This window comes from Poecilia formosa, unplaced genomic scaffold (genome assembly GCF_000485575.1).
Source record: "Poecilia formosa unplaced genomic scaffold, Poecilia_formosa-5.1.2 Scaffold428, whole genome shotgun sequence".
Classification (NCBI taxonomy): Eukaryota; Metazoa; Chordata; class Actinopteri; order Cyprinodontiformes; family Poeciliidae; genus Poecilia; species Poecilia formosa.
This window is the reverse complement of record NW_006800367.1, coordinates 119924-135351: the sequence shown is the minus strand read 5'-3', so window position 1 is coordinate 135351 and position 15428 is coordinate 119924. Positions and strand designations below refer to the sequence as shown.

The following is a 15428-nucleotide window of genomic DNA, read 5'->3' as shown; positions in this document are numbered from 1 at the left end:
ATCTCAGTTCCAGTTTCCTCCAGTGTACCTGGACCATGAAACAGGAATTCTGTCCTTCTACAGCATCTCTGAATCCAGGACTCTCATCCACAGAGTCCAGATCAGATTCACTCGGCCGCTACATGCTGGAGTTTTTAATTTTTGACTATGGAAATTCTGCCGAGTTCTGCAAGCTGGAGAAAAAGACTGTTCAGAAATAAAATGTTGGATTTCTCTTTGCTTTTATTTTGAAAACCAGTTGTATCAGTTTGCTGCTGCTTTCCTCTCAACATGTTTCTCCACATAGAAATGTAAACTAATTTCTTACTTTTTTAAATTCGCCGACGTTGAGTTGTTTGACTGTATCTCTATTTTGTGGGTCCAGAAAGAAAAAAAAATATTTTTATGTTTTGCGTCATTGGTGTTTAAAAATACAAAATAAACTTCTGAACATTAACAGATTCATTATGTGTTGTCACAAAACGGGTTCAGCTATATTCCTATTCCTAAATTTAATTGAATTTATTTGCAGCAGAACTTTTCTTTGAAATGTTTTTCTTCATGATTATACCAGATTTAAAAAGTTATTAGTAATTTGTTTCAACTGTAGTATCAGGCAAACTACCAGAGGAGGGCGCTGCAGTCCTGCTGCCTTATCTGTAGTAGAAGTTAAAGAGCTTCACTCCGTCTGGATTTGTTGATAAACATTATTTTTCTCCCATCAACTGGGACAAAATTACTCCTAAAATGCTAAAAATGTAACTCAATTATTTTTCAAATTTAAAAACTTTTTGGATTCATAAAAAAGTAAAAGCTATTCTTGAAATGTATGCATAAAATTACATAAAATTGGTTTGAAGATTTTTCCAAGGTGTGATTAAAAAATATGAATTGAATATAATTAATTCTCATTTTCAAGCAAAATAAAACTGCCTTCCAAAATCAGATTAAGATTAGAAGAAAGAAACAACCTCATTGTGATTCATTTAAACAGGTTACTTCATTGTTTTCTTGTACAAACAGAACAAAGAAGACATTTTGGTGTGACTGTAGCAGCATAAATGGTGCGCTGCCACTTTAAGGCCAATTTGAGCTGCTGTATATAAGCAAGCCTTTACCTGAATCTGCTTCCTTTGTTTGCACTGTTCTGGGTAAGCGTGGCTGTTTTATCGTTTGTCTGCTTTAATAATGGCTATTAATACTAATTGGTTTATCTGCTTAGCCTCCTTTGCTGCACCTCCAATATCTGGACCGATCTGTCCGTTCGTTCATTTGCTGACAGGAAGGTAAGTAACATCTACCCCATGTAAACAATACCTTCACATAGCGTTTTCTTACAGTTGCATTGCATCGCGGAATTGGGCATCTGATTATTTGGCAGTGCAGTCATTTATCAGGTCACAGGTAAGCAGCTCCTGCAAGTTATGTTTTTGTTAGCAGTTGTATTAATAATTTGCTTTATTCTTTTTAGCCTTCTGACTCATCAGCATTGCACCTGGAGTGACACTCCAGGTGCAATGTTTATAATGTTTTGCCTACTTATAAACTTATAATGTTTTGCCTACTTATAAATTGTTTTAAAATACTAATCTGCACTTTTCCTGGGGATAAAGTGCAACCTTGTAGAGCTGTTGTATCAATATTTTACCTGTATTGTTTCATTTTATTTTTTATTTTTTTGTCTTTCTTTTGGGGGCTGAGGCTTCTGTAGTGGCGGTGGTGACCCCTGGTGGCTGTGTCTTGTCTTGTGTGTTTTGTTGGAGCACCTTTTCTTTCTTTGTTTGCTGTGTTTTTGTAGTGTCCAGGGTGGTCCCCTTTTTCTGCACTGGATGTTGTCCCTTCCCTCACTACCTCCCCCATTGGTAAGCCTCAGTTTCCTTTGAAATTTAAACATTTTATTATAATAAATCTTGTCAAATACATTCACTGTTTTGACCATTCAATTTGAGATTATTAGAAATTTGGACAACATATTGAAGTTTAATAAATTTTTGTAGAACCTTCTGACTCTCTTCTCCTCATTTCCAGCAGAACTTACCTTTGTCCTTATTACATCACATTTTCCTGGAGTTATTCCAGGTGGCGTTGTTGTTCATTGTAACATTTTGTATTCTATATTTGGGTTCATAATAAGAAAATCCAACCCCAGGTTGCCATATAAAGGATGTTTAGTATTTTTGGATTCCATCCAGATTCATATAGTGCCTAATCGCTTTTTGTGCCTCCTCTTTTCCTGTAATGACTCCTTTTCTTTTAGTTGTCTCCTTATAGCGCATCTTCAAACAGCCTCTGCCTTTTTTTAGAGCTTATTTTGTACTATACATTTTTTATTAAACACATTCAACAAGATAAATAAAATGTAAAATAAATCAACAAATGGCAAAAAAAGAATACGCAATAAATAAATAACATTTATTGTCCACCAGAGGGCTCTGCCTCTTGTATTGAGGCCTTTCAGATTCCAGCTGCAGACTTCAATTCCCAGAATGCTTTGCTCCAACCTGCCTGCTAGCATGACTTCCATCCTTCCATAGCAGCAGACGAAGAGGAAACGGATGACTTATCCGCGTCTCCGAGCCTGAAATCAGCCGCAAAAACACATCCGACTTTTTTATCCAGAGAACATTAAATCCTGTCTGAGCGTCTAGAACAGGTAAGACTTGTGACGGAGTCGAATATTAGATTTAAAGAAAACCGGGAGGAAGCTCTCTTGCTAGCTAGTTGTCAAATGAACCCAGTGAAGCAGGTAAAAACGGCCTGAGAGCTGCTCAGTGGTCGCTAATCTCCTTCATCTGTTTATTTTGTCGCTTTTTGTTTTCCTACCTGGCCAGATGACTCAGATGACCGTTTAAAGGGACATTCCGAAGTGTTGTGTTTTATAGAGGCCTTGTCAGCTTGTTTATATCCGTCAGCTGCTGAAGATGTAAACAAACCTAATGTTTAAACCTGATCTAAAATATCTGGGTCTGTATAGACTTTCAAAGAGTTTGTTTACATGAATACTGAAATCAGTTTTAATTATATAATCTGTTCCCTCCCAGTAAAAATGTTTTACAAGGTTCTGGTGAAGCAGGTGTGTCCAGACACATCCTGGAAGGCTGAGGCGTGATATAACGTTAATATATTTAATCTTAATTTATTTAAACTTTACAATTATGTTGAAGTTTGAAGCTCTTGAGGTCATGTAGCTACAGCCCTGTGGATGATTTTGTCTGGCCCATCAGTCCACAAGAATATAGCAAATTTAAATTAGAGACTTTTATGGACAAATATTTTTTGTATCCAGTCAGTATTTCTCTTCAATTGTTTTTTGTTTTTTTTTTTTTTTTCTTTGGGGGGAAAAAAAGAGGAAAATAACCGCTCCACAAAGTTGTAAAAATATTTACCTGTCATTTAAAACAGCAACTGTTCAAGATTGTGTTCATATTTTGGATCAACAATGATTTACAGCTTCCTTTACTACAACGTTTTGGCTACTATGCTTTATTAAAATATTGTCTATTTTGTATAGTATTGAAGAGATAAAAATAGTCAATTTCTTAAATCTTTTCAGTTTTAATAATTTTTAGAAAAATAACATTTTGGCCCTAATGTCACAAAGTTTGGACACCACCATGTTATATTATTTCTCTGGCATTCAATAGAAAACTCTTAAGGTAATAAAAGTAAAACTCGGTGCTGTTGTACTTGTTGTGTTTCAGTCTTTTTGCATTCTTCCTCCTCCATCCAGTTATTTTCATGTTTTTCTGACAATCCGGTTTTCTTCCTGACGTTGAAGTAGCTGCTTGATCAAACCAGTTACACCTGCACCACCATCATCCTCACTGGGATCATTTCCTCCCTAAATGTTTTAGATCAGTGTTTGCTTTAGTGCAGCGTTCCAGCAGTCTGAGGTTATTCAGTCGTCACCAGAACGAGTCTAAACTCTTTCAACTCCAATGTTTTTTGTTTTGCTTGTATAAATCTCTATGAGCTTCTGCTCACACTTTTATATGCTCTTACTGCTTTTGGATATGATGGTAGAAGTTTTCTTTGACAATTTCCTTCAGTCTGTCTGAAACCAGCACCTCTGGGTAAGGTGCAATTTGGAGGTGTGTGTTGTCACACACATTTCCTGACTCTTCTCAAAAGCTGCTATAAAAAAATAAATCAAAAAAATGTTTGACTTGTTTATTATTAATGTTCCTAAAAACTTTTTTTTCTTTCAAAAAGTTCACATTTATTATGTTGTGCAAAAATAACATGGAAATAAATATCTGTGCTTCAGTCTGTATTTTCTAGCTCTGCAAGTCGTTTTTATCAACCGACCTGCAACTGAAACGTTTTTTATTTCCCACAAAAGCTCAGCATGTGTTTTAAGACTGAATACAGCCACAAATGAGAAGTTTGAGGTCATATTTCCTGTCAGTAGAAACGAATTCATCACATGAATTCATTAAAACACTGGGGAATATTTAATTAGGTCATCAGATGCTGGGAAAGCTGCTTACCTTTTCTTTTTCTGGACTTTTGTCCCTTAGACACTCAAATTATCTGAGAACGTTAGAATAAAAGAGCCCAGCTGTGATACTTTGTTAAATTTATGTTTTAAAAGTAAAACTGCCTGAAATGTTGGTGTCAAACCTCAACGGCTCATATTGCAGCTTTAATCAACCCTAGCTGAGCAACTTGGATCCATAATATTGATTTATTTTCTCTTAAATTAATAATGAATTTTGTTGGCCATGTCAGAGTTAAACCGGTTAAAACGTAACGATGCTTTGCGGGTTGAGAGGGAAGTGAAGAGGAAGCTGCAAACTGACTGTTCATAATGTGAGAGAAAATCAGCCTGTGGACTTAAAACCGTTTTATTGCCCTGGTTTTATCTGAGCGGCTCAAACTCTGGGTTTGGTTTCATGCAGATCTCGTCAGGTTTTGTGTTTTATTTCTATTTTAGGACTTTAAAAGTCTTAGTATTCTTAATTATGCAAAAACAAAAAATTGAAACTTTTGTCTCAGATTTTGTGAAAAATGTGGATTTTGTGAACCTGAAGGAAACATCATCAGCAAAACACTGTTGGAGTTTGAAACATGTTTCTTGTTACTTTGTATGAAAACTACTAACAGTAAATGGAAATGTACAGTTAGTTTCACTTCCCTAAGGCGCTGAGCAAATACAGCAGAGGAGTTACGGCTCTATTAATAGCTTCCTGAGTCACAGGAAAAGATGTAAAATATAAATATTCTAGTTAAACTCTGTGAAACTGCAGATTGAGAGTTTGCGGAAATTGCTGTTAAAGGCCATATTTATTTAAGGTTAATTTAAATGGCAGACAAACATTACCTGAGGTAAAACAGTAGCTATGATTGCTGTATTGGGTTTCTGAATAACTTTAAAATATTAAATTGAAGAAATGAGTCACTAGTTTTAGGCAGAGTAGTGAAAAGAGCAACATGAGAACAGCAGCAGCTTTTATTTTGAAAAAGAAGCTGCTTTTACTCCAGAAATTCACATTTTAAGCTTTTTGCTGCTGAACAATTTTTACTGCAGTCATAGTGCTATTTAATGAGTCTTTAGTTTTAGTAAGAAGTTAGTTTAAAGGACTGAACTGTAAAGTTTGAAATATTCAAAAATATTTATGTTACATTCAAAGATATTGCATGTTTATTAATTTTCATATTATATAACTCAAACAGAAACTGATTAGTTTGAGGGAAATGCACATCAATGGTTTTAAGTAAGTTTTCAAGCAGAACTGCAGAAAAACCTCTGACCTGACAGGTGATGTTTTGTTTCTTTTCTATCTCAGAGCTGCAGTGGTTGGCTAAATGTTTCTAAATTTAAGATTATCTTGAGACGAGATAAAATATTTGAACATTTTGCCTTGTTCTGAGTTGATCTTTTTTTAAGACTAAATATCTGTAATTGTCCCTAAAGATGATCTACTGTTTCTCTCTTCTGTTTGGACATGTTTGGTTTTGTTTGTGGTTTTTAATCAAACCGAGTTTAACGGGCTCTCAGTTATACAAACACCAAGAATCTTTCAGTATTTCATCTCAGAAAGACGGATACGAACTGCAGGTAGTTTTTTTTAACATATACACGTAATTGTCATTTGTATTAAAATGTAAATGTATCCTCTGGTTATCACTGAAATGACTAAAAGAAAACATGTTATAGAGTATGGAAGGGGACCAAGGACACGTCCCTGTGGTGCACCACAACTCAGCTGAACTATGAAGAATTTAAATGTATACTCAGACATTAAACAAATAAAAAATGTGTATTCTTCCAGATGCTGTGATGCCGTTTTCCTCCACAGTCTGACTGCAAACGGCCACATGACCCAGCGCTGCGGCCTGTGAGAACGCCGTTGTGAGCAGTGGGCGGGGCCTGTCCTGTGTGGGGGCGGGGCCAGCGATGGACAGCAGGTGCAGCAGCGTGGACTCGCGGCTGACCGGCAGAGGGCCGGGCTCGGTCAGCAGCACGCCGCTGTCTGCCCGGGTGGAGTCGTACGAAGCCGGGGAGAAGAAATGCATCTCAGACGTTCGGAGGACATTCTGCCTCTTCGTCACCTTTGACCTCTTGTTCGTCACTCTGCTCTGGATTATTGAGCTAAACGTAAGACAAGTGTTTTTGCACTGCATGTCGGTAGCACTGCATGTCCTAAAATAACTATTTTGTTGCTTTTGAGCAATAACTTTCCAGAGAAACTTTAACAGATTTAAAACTGAAGCTTAAATTTTATCCAGTTGAACTGGAGTTAATTATTGACTCCCAGAAGAAAAGACGGTATTGAGATAAATGATAATATTGTTGTTTTAAGATCATTTTCAAGTAATATAATGGTAATGGCATAATAATACAAGAACATGGTCTTAAATATCATTTTAAATATTCAAAATAAATAAACAGAAACGGCAAATAAAAATAATTATGAAGTTTCTGTAAACCAAATTATCCTTCAGAAAAAAGGAGCTGAATGAGACCAAAGCTCAAGACTGAAGACGTTTGTCAGTTTTTGGTAGAGAAAAAAAAATTATTTATCATGCAATTAATTGATTTATTGCTTATTGTGACAGGCCTACTTTGTTGTTGTGCAGCAAAAAATTTCAAAGCTTCTTAATGTGAAACAAATTGAAGAATCACTGGTTGTAAGTGATCCTGCAGCTGAACTTTGAAAAACTGAAGCGAACGATTAAAGTTCAGTCCTCTGCTGTTTTCCAAAATGGCTCCATGCAAATTTTATGTCGTCTGAAACACATAAAACCTTCAGAGTCGAAGTCATAGAAGTCCACGACGTGCAAAAAGGTCAGTTTATGTAATTCATTTTAGTATTTACTTACTAAAATGACTTTGTCATTTAGTAGGTAAATACTTTACTGGACACACATCCAGGAACAGGCTGAGTTACTGTCTGGTTTATAGCTTCGCTGTAATAAACTGCAGGTTTGGTCGTCTGACTGCAGCTGGGTAGAAGGAGGTCAGGGTTTCTGCGGAGGAGCAGATCAAGGCCAGGCTTCTGCTCAGATTGAGGAAATGTTTGGTTTTTTTGTCAGACTCTTAAAAAGATCCAGTTAGAGCTGGTTCAACCTCCAACACTAAAAAAATACAAAATGACTTCTTTTTTTGATTTGTTTGGATGTCAGCAGTGACTCATCAGACAGAAGTGAATTTACTTCTGTCATAAACAGTTTTAGTGACTTTCTGACCTGCTACTTCCTCTTCAGCAGCTGAAGGGCAGCGCAGCTGGTGGCTCTGCTGCCCTGCAGCAGGAAGGTTCTGGGTTCAAATCCCAGCCTACTGTTTGCACTTCCCCTCTGGGTACTCCAGCTTCCTCCCATGGTTCAAAACACTCAGAGCAGAAATTAAACCAAAACTGTACAAAATAAATGTAGATTTTACATTAAAAAATGCTTAAAACTGCTTTGTCTAAAAATGTTTTACCCAGAGCTCGTTTTCACTTCACCTGCTTCAAATTCCCTAAAAAAAATGTAAATAAAACTAAAATCTTTCCAACGTTTTGCTTTCCAAGTTTTAACTGGTTAATCTGAAAAATAATCCTCATATCAGCCCTACGCTGTCAGCGTTACGCCATGCTGCTGTTAGAAATATTATTTTATCTGCAGATTCATCTTTTGCTACAGATGATTAAGAGTAAACGAAAGGAATGTTTTGTTATTGTATTTTAGGCAATAACATGTTTTTCTTATTGAAAGAAATATATTTATTTGCATGTTTTAATGTATTTCTAATATTGTATGAAAAGACAGGTGGTTTAATTAAAAATCTGCAGAATTATCGATTTATGGTCTGAATGCTCTTCAGTAATCGTTAGTTTCAGCTGTAGATGAAAACATTTCCTCTGCTTTGAAAAGCTGTGGACTTTAAAATATTTTTACTATTAAACATGTTTATCATACTTCTAGTTCGTGCTGGTTAACGTTTGAGCGATGCTTTTGGTTGGAGCCAAACGTTTACATGTAATATGATGGAAATATTAAGAGTATTTAATAATTTAACATGATTTTATTGACCAAAGGTTTCCGTTTCTCCCGCTGCAGGTGAGCGGAGGCGTTCAGGTGCAGCTGGAGAAGGAAGTGCTGCACTACGACTACCATGCCTCTTTCTTTGACATTTTTGTAAGACCGTCTCTAGTTTTTCTTTCATCATCTTTTATTCCATGTTTAATCTGAATTTAGTCTGAGCGGCTCCTTGTTTCCAGCTGCTGGCCGTCTTCAGGTTTGCAGCTCTCATCCTGGCCTACGCCATCTGCAAGCTGCGTCACTGGTGGGCCGTCGCTGTGAGTGTTTCTGCCTTTAAGCCCATTTTTCATCCTTTATTTAAATTAGAACAGAATCAGATTATTTTACAAAAATATATGGAGAAAAGATCCGAACAAACTAAGTACAACTTTGGTTTTTCAGCCACATCTTAAAGGAAGTAAGGATGTTTATGGTCTTTGTCTAGTTTTGTGTTTCATATTTTCTATATTTGTTTATTTTATTGAATTAATTTTAAGTTCCTGGAAAAAGCTTGAAGGATTCATGTAGATTTTACAGACTGTGTGTTTTTGTCATTGTGCAGATAACCACTGCTGTCAGCTGTGCTTTCCTGATTGTTAAAGTCATTTTATCAAAGGTGAGAGGAAGAATAAAGCTGCTGCTGCTGCTGATCCAAAACTTCATGCACATATTTTTAGAAAGAATTTATCAGATATAATTACAATAACAGGTTTAATAAAGAGTCTGTTTCTGTTATAATCTGCTAAACTCTGCTGAACATGGGACTTATTTCACTTTTTACCAATGACCATTTACAAACATAAAAAACTAAAATCCTGAGCCTTAAAGTGAGATTAGCTCAGACAAATCTGAATCTTCCACATTTTATAAAGCAGCTTATAAGTTTGTCCAGATGCTAAGCTAACAGCTAAGTAGCATTTTGTATCAGTGCTGATTTAGAAGCCAAAATTAATTGTTTTAAATTTTGTGGAACTTTCAGATGATAAAACCATCAAATCATCTGGATTTTATGATGAATATTAAAAAAACTCAGAAAATGTGTGAAGTTGAGTTTAAAAAATGCAGTAAATTGAATTCCTGATAAACGGTTTGTTGGTGTGTTTGTGGGCGCAGCTGCTCCTGCAGGGCGCCTTCGGTTACCTGCTGCCCATCGTCTCCTTCATCCTGGCCTGGATCGAAACCTGGCTGCTGGACTTCAAGGTTCTGCCGCAGGAGAACGAGGACGAAAGCCGTGAGTCTGCCGGTCAGATGAACAACCATACATGAACTCCAGGTCAGACCTGCTGACGACGTTTGTCCCGTCTGCAGGATATCAGTCGTTCCTGGACGCCGTGGAGCGCGCCCCTCTCATGGGTCCTGGTCCTCTATCCGACGGGCAGTTTTACTCTCCACCCGAGTCTCTAGCAGGTCACTTATCCTAACTAACATTTACTTCTGACCTTTACAGAGAAAAGAACCAGAACTTTTCCTGAATGTGGTTGTGTTTCTGTTAAATCTGTTTGGATCGTTTTCTGTCCTGCTTTCAGACTCTGATGAAGATCTGGAGTATAAACACGATCCAGAAAAATCCCTGATCCAGAAAGTCTCCTAACAGGTAGAAAACACTTCCTGCTGCAGATAAAGTGTCTCTGATGTTGAGCTGTGTGGGAGTTTCAGTTAAAGATGAACAAAAACAGCAGCAAAAATGCAGATTTAAGATGTTAAGAAGGAGGATTAAAAGTTCAAAACAAGAAAAATAATAGCTGGACGATGTTTGATTACAAATTACTGAGGTTTACTCAGATCATGCAGCAGAGAGAGACCTCTAGTGGTGAGAACAGCACAGTGTGCCTAAAGCTGTCGTAGCCACATTTTTACCAATTTAAAATGCAGTTTGTTTTTTTTCCATGTAATATCTTAATGCATCAAATTGGTCCGTTTTTTAGAGATCAGATTGTTGCAGGTTCTTAGATTTAACTTTAAAGTCAATAGAGCCAATTTTGCAAAATAACGCAGATTTTCTAAAAATGTTTCATTTTGAAACTGAAATGTTACTATTTTCAGATCTGAGTTTCTGAAGTTAGAATAAATAGGTTTGAAGTTAAAACACATTGATTAACTTTTGTTCTCCTATTGAGCCAAACGGAGCGCCGGGCGGACGGACAGACAGAAAAATGGTCGGACATGGTCACCGTGAAGTCTAAAGTATGACGACAAGAGTGACGACTGCGAATTCTTTGAGTAAAGCTACATTTAGTCTGCCTCGCTCTGTGTCAACGCAGATCCCTACTTTGTTGATTTAACATAAAATTTGTGTTCAGCTGAATCTCCTGAGTTCGGGATGAAGACGTCATTTTATTTCTGTCCACATGCAGCAGTGAAACATCAGGAGTTTCACTACAAACATTCTGATGCACAAAGTGACAAACTTGATGTTCATGTTTATCACAGGAGACGTTCAGAGCTGGGAGATGATTTGGTTTACAGAGGCAGGTTTAAATCAGAGTTTTACAAAGTGGGCGGCCGCCAGGGGGCGCCAGAGGATCCTCAGCAAGTTGGAGGGAAAAAAAAGGAATCCAGTAAATTTAAAATCATAAATATACAGTTTTTTATAGTCATTATTGTAAAATTTAAGTTAAGATAACTTGTCAAAGATGGAGAAGGAGGATAAGAATAACTTTTATTGTCCCAAGGAAGGAGAAATTCAGTAAAACGTTATTTCTTATGTTCATGTTTATGATTGGCTGCCAGTCAAATTTATCAAGTAGTTTTAACCTCAAGCCAGAAATAGAAAACATTTGACAAAAAAAAAACAAACAAAAAAAAGACCGTTCTGCTTTCCTATGAAAAGACGAGTTTGTGGTGGGAAAGATTATCTGGTCATTTATTCGACATCAGATTAATAAAGTCATAATAAAGAAAACCTGATGAAAATGTTCCACCACAGAACTCATTACCAACTAAAATCAGAAAAGTTTAGTACTTTAGACTGATTATTGATGTATTTTTAAGCTTAAATGTATTAAATTGCTGAAAAGCTGCTTGAGTTTGACCTGGTGAAAGGTTAAAGTTCACTGGTTTGTTCTGCAGGTTCCTGAAGACGTTCTGCTCCTCTGGACCTTCGGTTAAACTTCGGCCTTCTGCTTTCAGCCGTTTTCTGTTTTTGGACCTTTTGAGGGAATTCATTTTTATACAAAATGCACTTAAAGTTTGGTTGAACAAAAAGATCATTTTTCTGTTTTTAAAAAGAACTTTTTCAGATTTCAACCATGATTCACGTTTTGCTTTACATGTTTTTGGACACCTTGTCTTAAACTTACACCATGTTTACTGTAATATTTGGTTGTTTTGATTTTACTGTGACATAAATCCTGTGATTCGATGAAGGAACGTGTGACGGAGCAGTTTGAAGTCTGAACGAGCAGATCACTGATTTAGAGAGACTGAATTAAAGTATTTAAGGGAAAATGAGCCACAGGAAGGATCCTGCACTGTATGTATCATATATATTATATTAAACTGCTTTTAAAAGCTGCTGTAGGAGGAGGAAAAGGTCAAACGATGTAACTATAGCCGTCCTGATGCATGCCATCCGAACCGTTTGGTTTTCATGGAAAGCTTGTCTGTAAAATGGAACCAATAAAAGGTGAAACCTTGTTTCCTTTTGCTCTTGTTAGGATCTAATGTGGGACTTTTTAGGTGAAACAATTTCCTGACTTCAAAACAAGAATAGCATGTTCTTTTGTGTTTCCCATTTTGAAGAGTGGTAAGAAAACTCAGTGAAACAGGAAGTCATTGAGTTTTAGATAATTGTTTCCAAATACAGGGTCATTTTTTCCTCCAAATTAATTTTCACACATTTTTTAAGGGACTTTAAGACTTTAATACAGGGTTTAGATGTTTTAAGGACTTTAAAATAATAAAATAAAAACAGTGGTTTTCTGTAATACTGTTTTATTCAGTGTGTCACATTTTTAATCAACAGAAGTCAAGAAGGCAGGTGAGAACATCCGCATCCTGCCTCAGCAGTGCTGCGTCAAAAACACTTTTCTCCAAAATAAATAGGATACTGACTTCTTAGAAAAAAAAACCTACTAGCCTACGTCTGATCCCAGATCAGTCTGGAAACGATGAGCTGAACCAGAAACGACAGAGAAATCTGAGGACGTTTGAGGTGAAGAACGTAACGTTGTAAACCTTCAGGCTCGTCTTCAGAGATCAGAGTGAAGCTTCATCCTGTGAGCGTCGTTTAAAAAATGAGACGTGAACAGCAACAGTTTAAATACAGACGTGACAAAAGTTTCTATTTCCTGTTCTTTTCTACATGAAGACGGTCGTGCTGAACATTTTACTCCATTCTACTGGTTCTAAAGTGTTAACACTGAAACTAAGCATCAAGTTTCTTTTTTCTTCTTTTACAGCTTTATGAGATGATCTCTGTCTGCGACAACGAACAAAAACGCTCCATCAGATCTTAGAAGCTCCCGATGCGCTGAATGTAACATTCATCCTGCATCTGTGAATATGCATCAATGTTTGGATTCATTTTTCCTGCATTAAAATAAAACCAGAAACTATTTTTAATCCAGGCAGAGTGCTGAGCTCAGCAACAGTTTGCTCCAAAATAAAAAGTTTGAGGCATTTTGCAGATTTTTTGTTAAAATCTCAACCTGCAAAAATGAAAAGTGACACAGAAACAAGAATTTTAAACTAAACAATTTGCACAAAACATAAAATAGGTAATTCTAAAGAAATAAAAACCCTAAAGGAGCAATAAAATGGTGCAGATGCATGACGGCTGTTTCACAATGAGCAGCTGCAAACCATCAAAACAGCAGAAATTAAATAAATACATCAAAATTAATAGTTTTATGTCTAATTTTTAAAAATGCAAACAAAAAAAAGGAATTTAATTTAAACATTAAGACATGTTATGAAAATGATTAGAACAGACATTTTTATTTTTCAATAAGGTCAGAGAGAATCTAAATTTGTTTTTTGAAAATTATTGCTGTAAAAATGTGATTTCTAAGGGTAAAGTATGAATATCTGTTGATTGTCCTAACATTCAGTTATGGTCAAGAAAATCAGATTATTAATCAATAAAAAGCCTATTGCAAAATGTTCAAATAATGAGGAAGTAATCATGATTTTGAATATTTTATTTAAAAATTGAAAGTATTTTTTGAGTTCTAAGTTTCTAAACCTTAATTAATAAACTGCAGTTTTCTGTTCTTCAGTTTAAAACTTGTATAAATGTCTGAATTATTATCAGAAGCTTCAGATTTAGATATTTATTTGCAGTTTTCTGTTTCAAAAGAGCTGGACTGAGTAAGGAATTTATAAATATTAAAAAATGCCTTTACAGCAGAAAAAAAACCAAACAGCAGTCTGCATCCTCCAACTGAAGCTTTTGTTTTTTAGACAAGCAAACTTCCAGATAAATTCAAATGTTAAATGTAAAACAGATTAGATGCAATTATGTTGATAATCTGGTGCTGCATCTCTGCCTGCAGTTCCCAAAGTAACCAGCAGGTGTCCCCAGAAAACACTTTATTTAGGGATTTGTGTTTTCAGAAAATTTTAGATGCTGATTTGTATTTTACAGAGAAAATACAGAAATTTAACTCATCTCATAAAGAAAAAATTTGTTCTAAATGTAAAAATCTTAAAATTTATGGTTGAGTTGTTCAGATTTCCTTAAATGTGGTACATTTAGTGGATCCAGTTCATTATGTTTCCACATAAAAAAGTCAACCGGTGCTGATATTTTAAGAGAGAATTACTTTTCAGATTCAGAAAGAAACATGTGACCATATATGATGTTTTAATTATCCCGCTAATGTAGGGATTGTACTCAGTGCTGTACCTTATTTAGGATTTGTAGAAAATGTTTGCAACTAATAAAATGAATCTATTTTTGAATGATTTACAACAAAAAAGAAAAAAAAATCAAAACATTAACCTTATCTGTGTGTTCACGAATCAATAACATATCAAATTAAATTTCAGTTTGGGCTCTGGTAAGGATGCTACCCTAGAGGCGTCTCTTCCAGGTGATTTTTAACTCTTTACCGTTTTTAAATCATCAGTTTCTGCTTGAAGACTTCATGATGGAAATCTCCATCATCTCTTTCAGGCAGACGGATCCAGACGGTTTTTACATCAGAAACACTGAAACATGTCGGAGGAATGTGCCGAGGAATGAGGTCCGGACTTTGTTCATGGTTCCTGTTTACACCTTCAGCAGGAGAGAGCCCGAGGAACTTCCTGTTACAGCTGGGAACACTGGGATTCTGCTGTGGGAAGTGGGACTGGGCAGCGTGGAAAGGTCTCAGAGCTGCAGCTGCTAACCTGGAAATCTCTGCAGAACGTCCCTCCTTCCAGCCACAGAGGAAGATTCCTAAATCATTTCAGGCCGAATTTCTCTAAACTCTTTTAAAAAAACATATTTTAATTTTTACAGTTGTTAAAAAGCAGAATAGTTACTTTTATGACAGTAATTGCAACAAATCAGGTCCAGGCCAGAAATGTATTTTAGAGATCATATTAGATTTAAATTTGATTTTATGAGATAATATTCAGCAGAAACACGTGAATAAAATTCTGAACTTAAAGTTTTGCTGAACAAATATTAAGTCACCAGTGGTGGGCACTACAAGCTAAAGAGCTAGCTACGCTAACCCTAAAGCACTAATCATTAGTTCCACTAATGCTAGTCTGCTAAACTAACATTTAGAGGAAGCTAATGCTAATGCACTAAAGTCAATGACACAACGTAGCATAGCGCCCTCATCAGGATCACTGTTGAATAAACCTCTCACTCATGGTTTCAGTTTTATAGTTGCTGATTTTTGCGGTCAGATCCAACACAGGATATCTGCAGACTGTAAAGAGCTACAGTTCTTATTGCACACTTTCCATTTGCTCAAAAAAGTTTCAAGAAGAAAGAGGTGAGGAAAAGG

General features: G+C 36.1%; 1 protein-coding gene across 2 annotated transcripts; it reads left to right on the top strand.

Annotated features, from left to right (window-relative positions):
• Positions 1-2458: 2458 nt before the first annotated feature.
• On the top strand, positions 2459-12120 carry stard3nl (STARD3 N-terminal like). 2 transcript variants are annotated; one of them, XM_016663557.1, is made up of 9 exons: positions 2459-2632; positions 6282-6580; positions 8524-8601; positions 8685-8762; positions 9047-9100; positions 9598-9715; positions 9793-9891; positions 10011-10078; positions 11554-12120. In XM_016663557.1, the coding sequence occupies exons 2-8, from the start codon at positions 6380-6382 to the stop codon at positions 10073-10075; spliced, it is 693 nt and encodes a 230-aa protein (XP_016519043.1). In that variant the 5' UTR covers positions 2459-2632; positions 6282-6379; the 3' UTR covers positions 10076-10078; positions 11554-12120. The 2 variants fall into 2 exon arrangements, with proteins under 2 accessions (XP_016519043.1, XP_007577167.1); XM_007577105.2 differs by having other exon boundaries at positions 6255-6580.
• The last annotated feature ends 3308 nt before the right edge of the window (positions 12121-15428 follow it).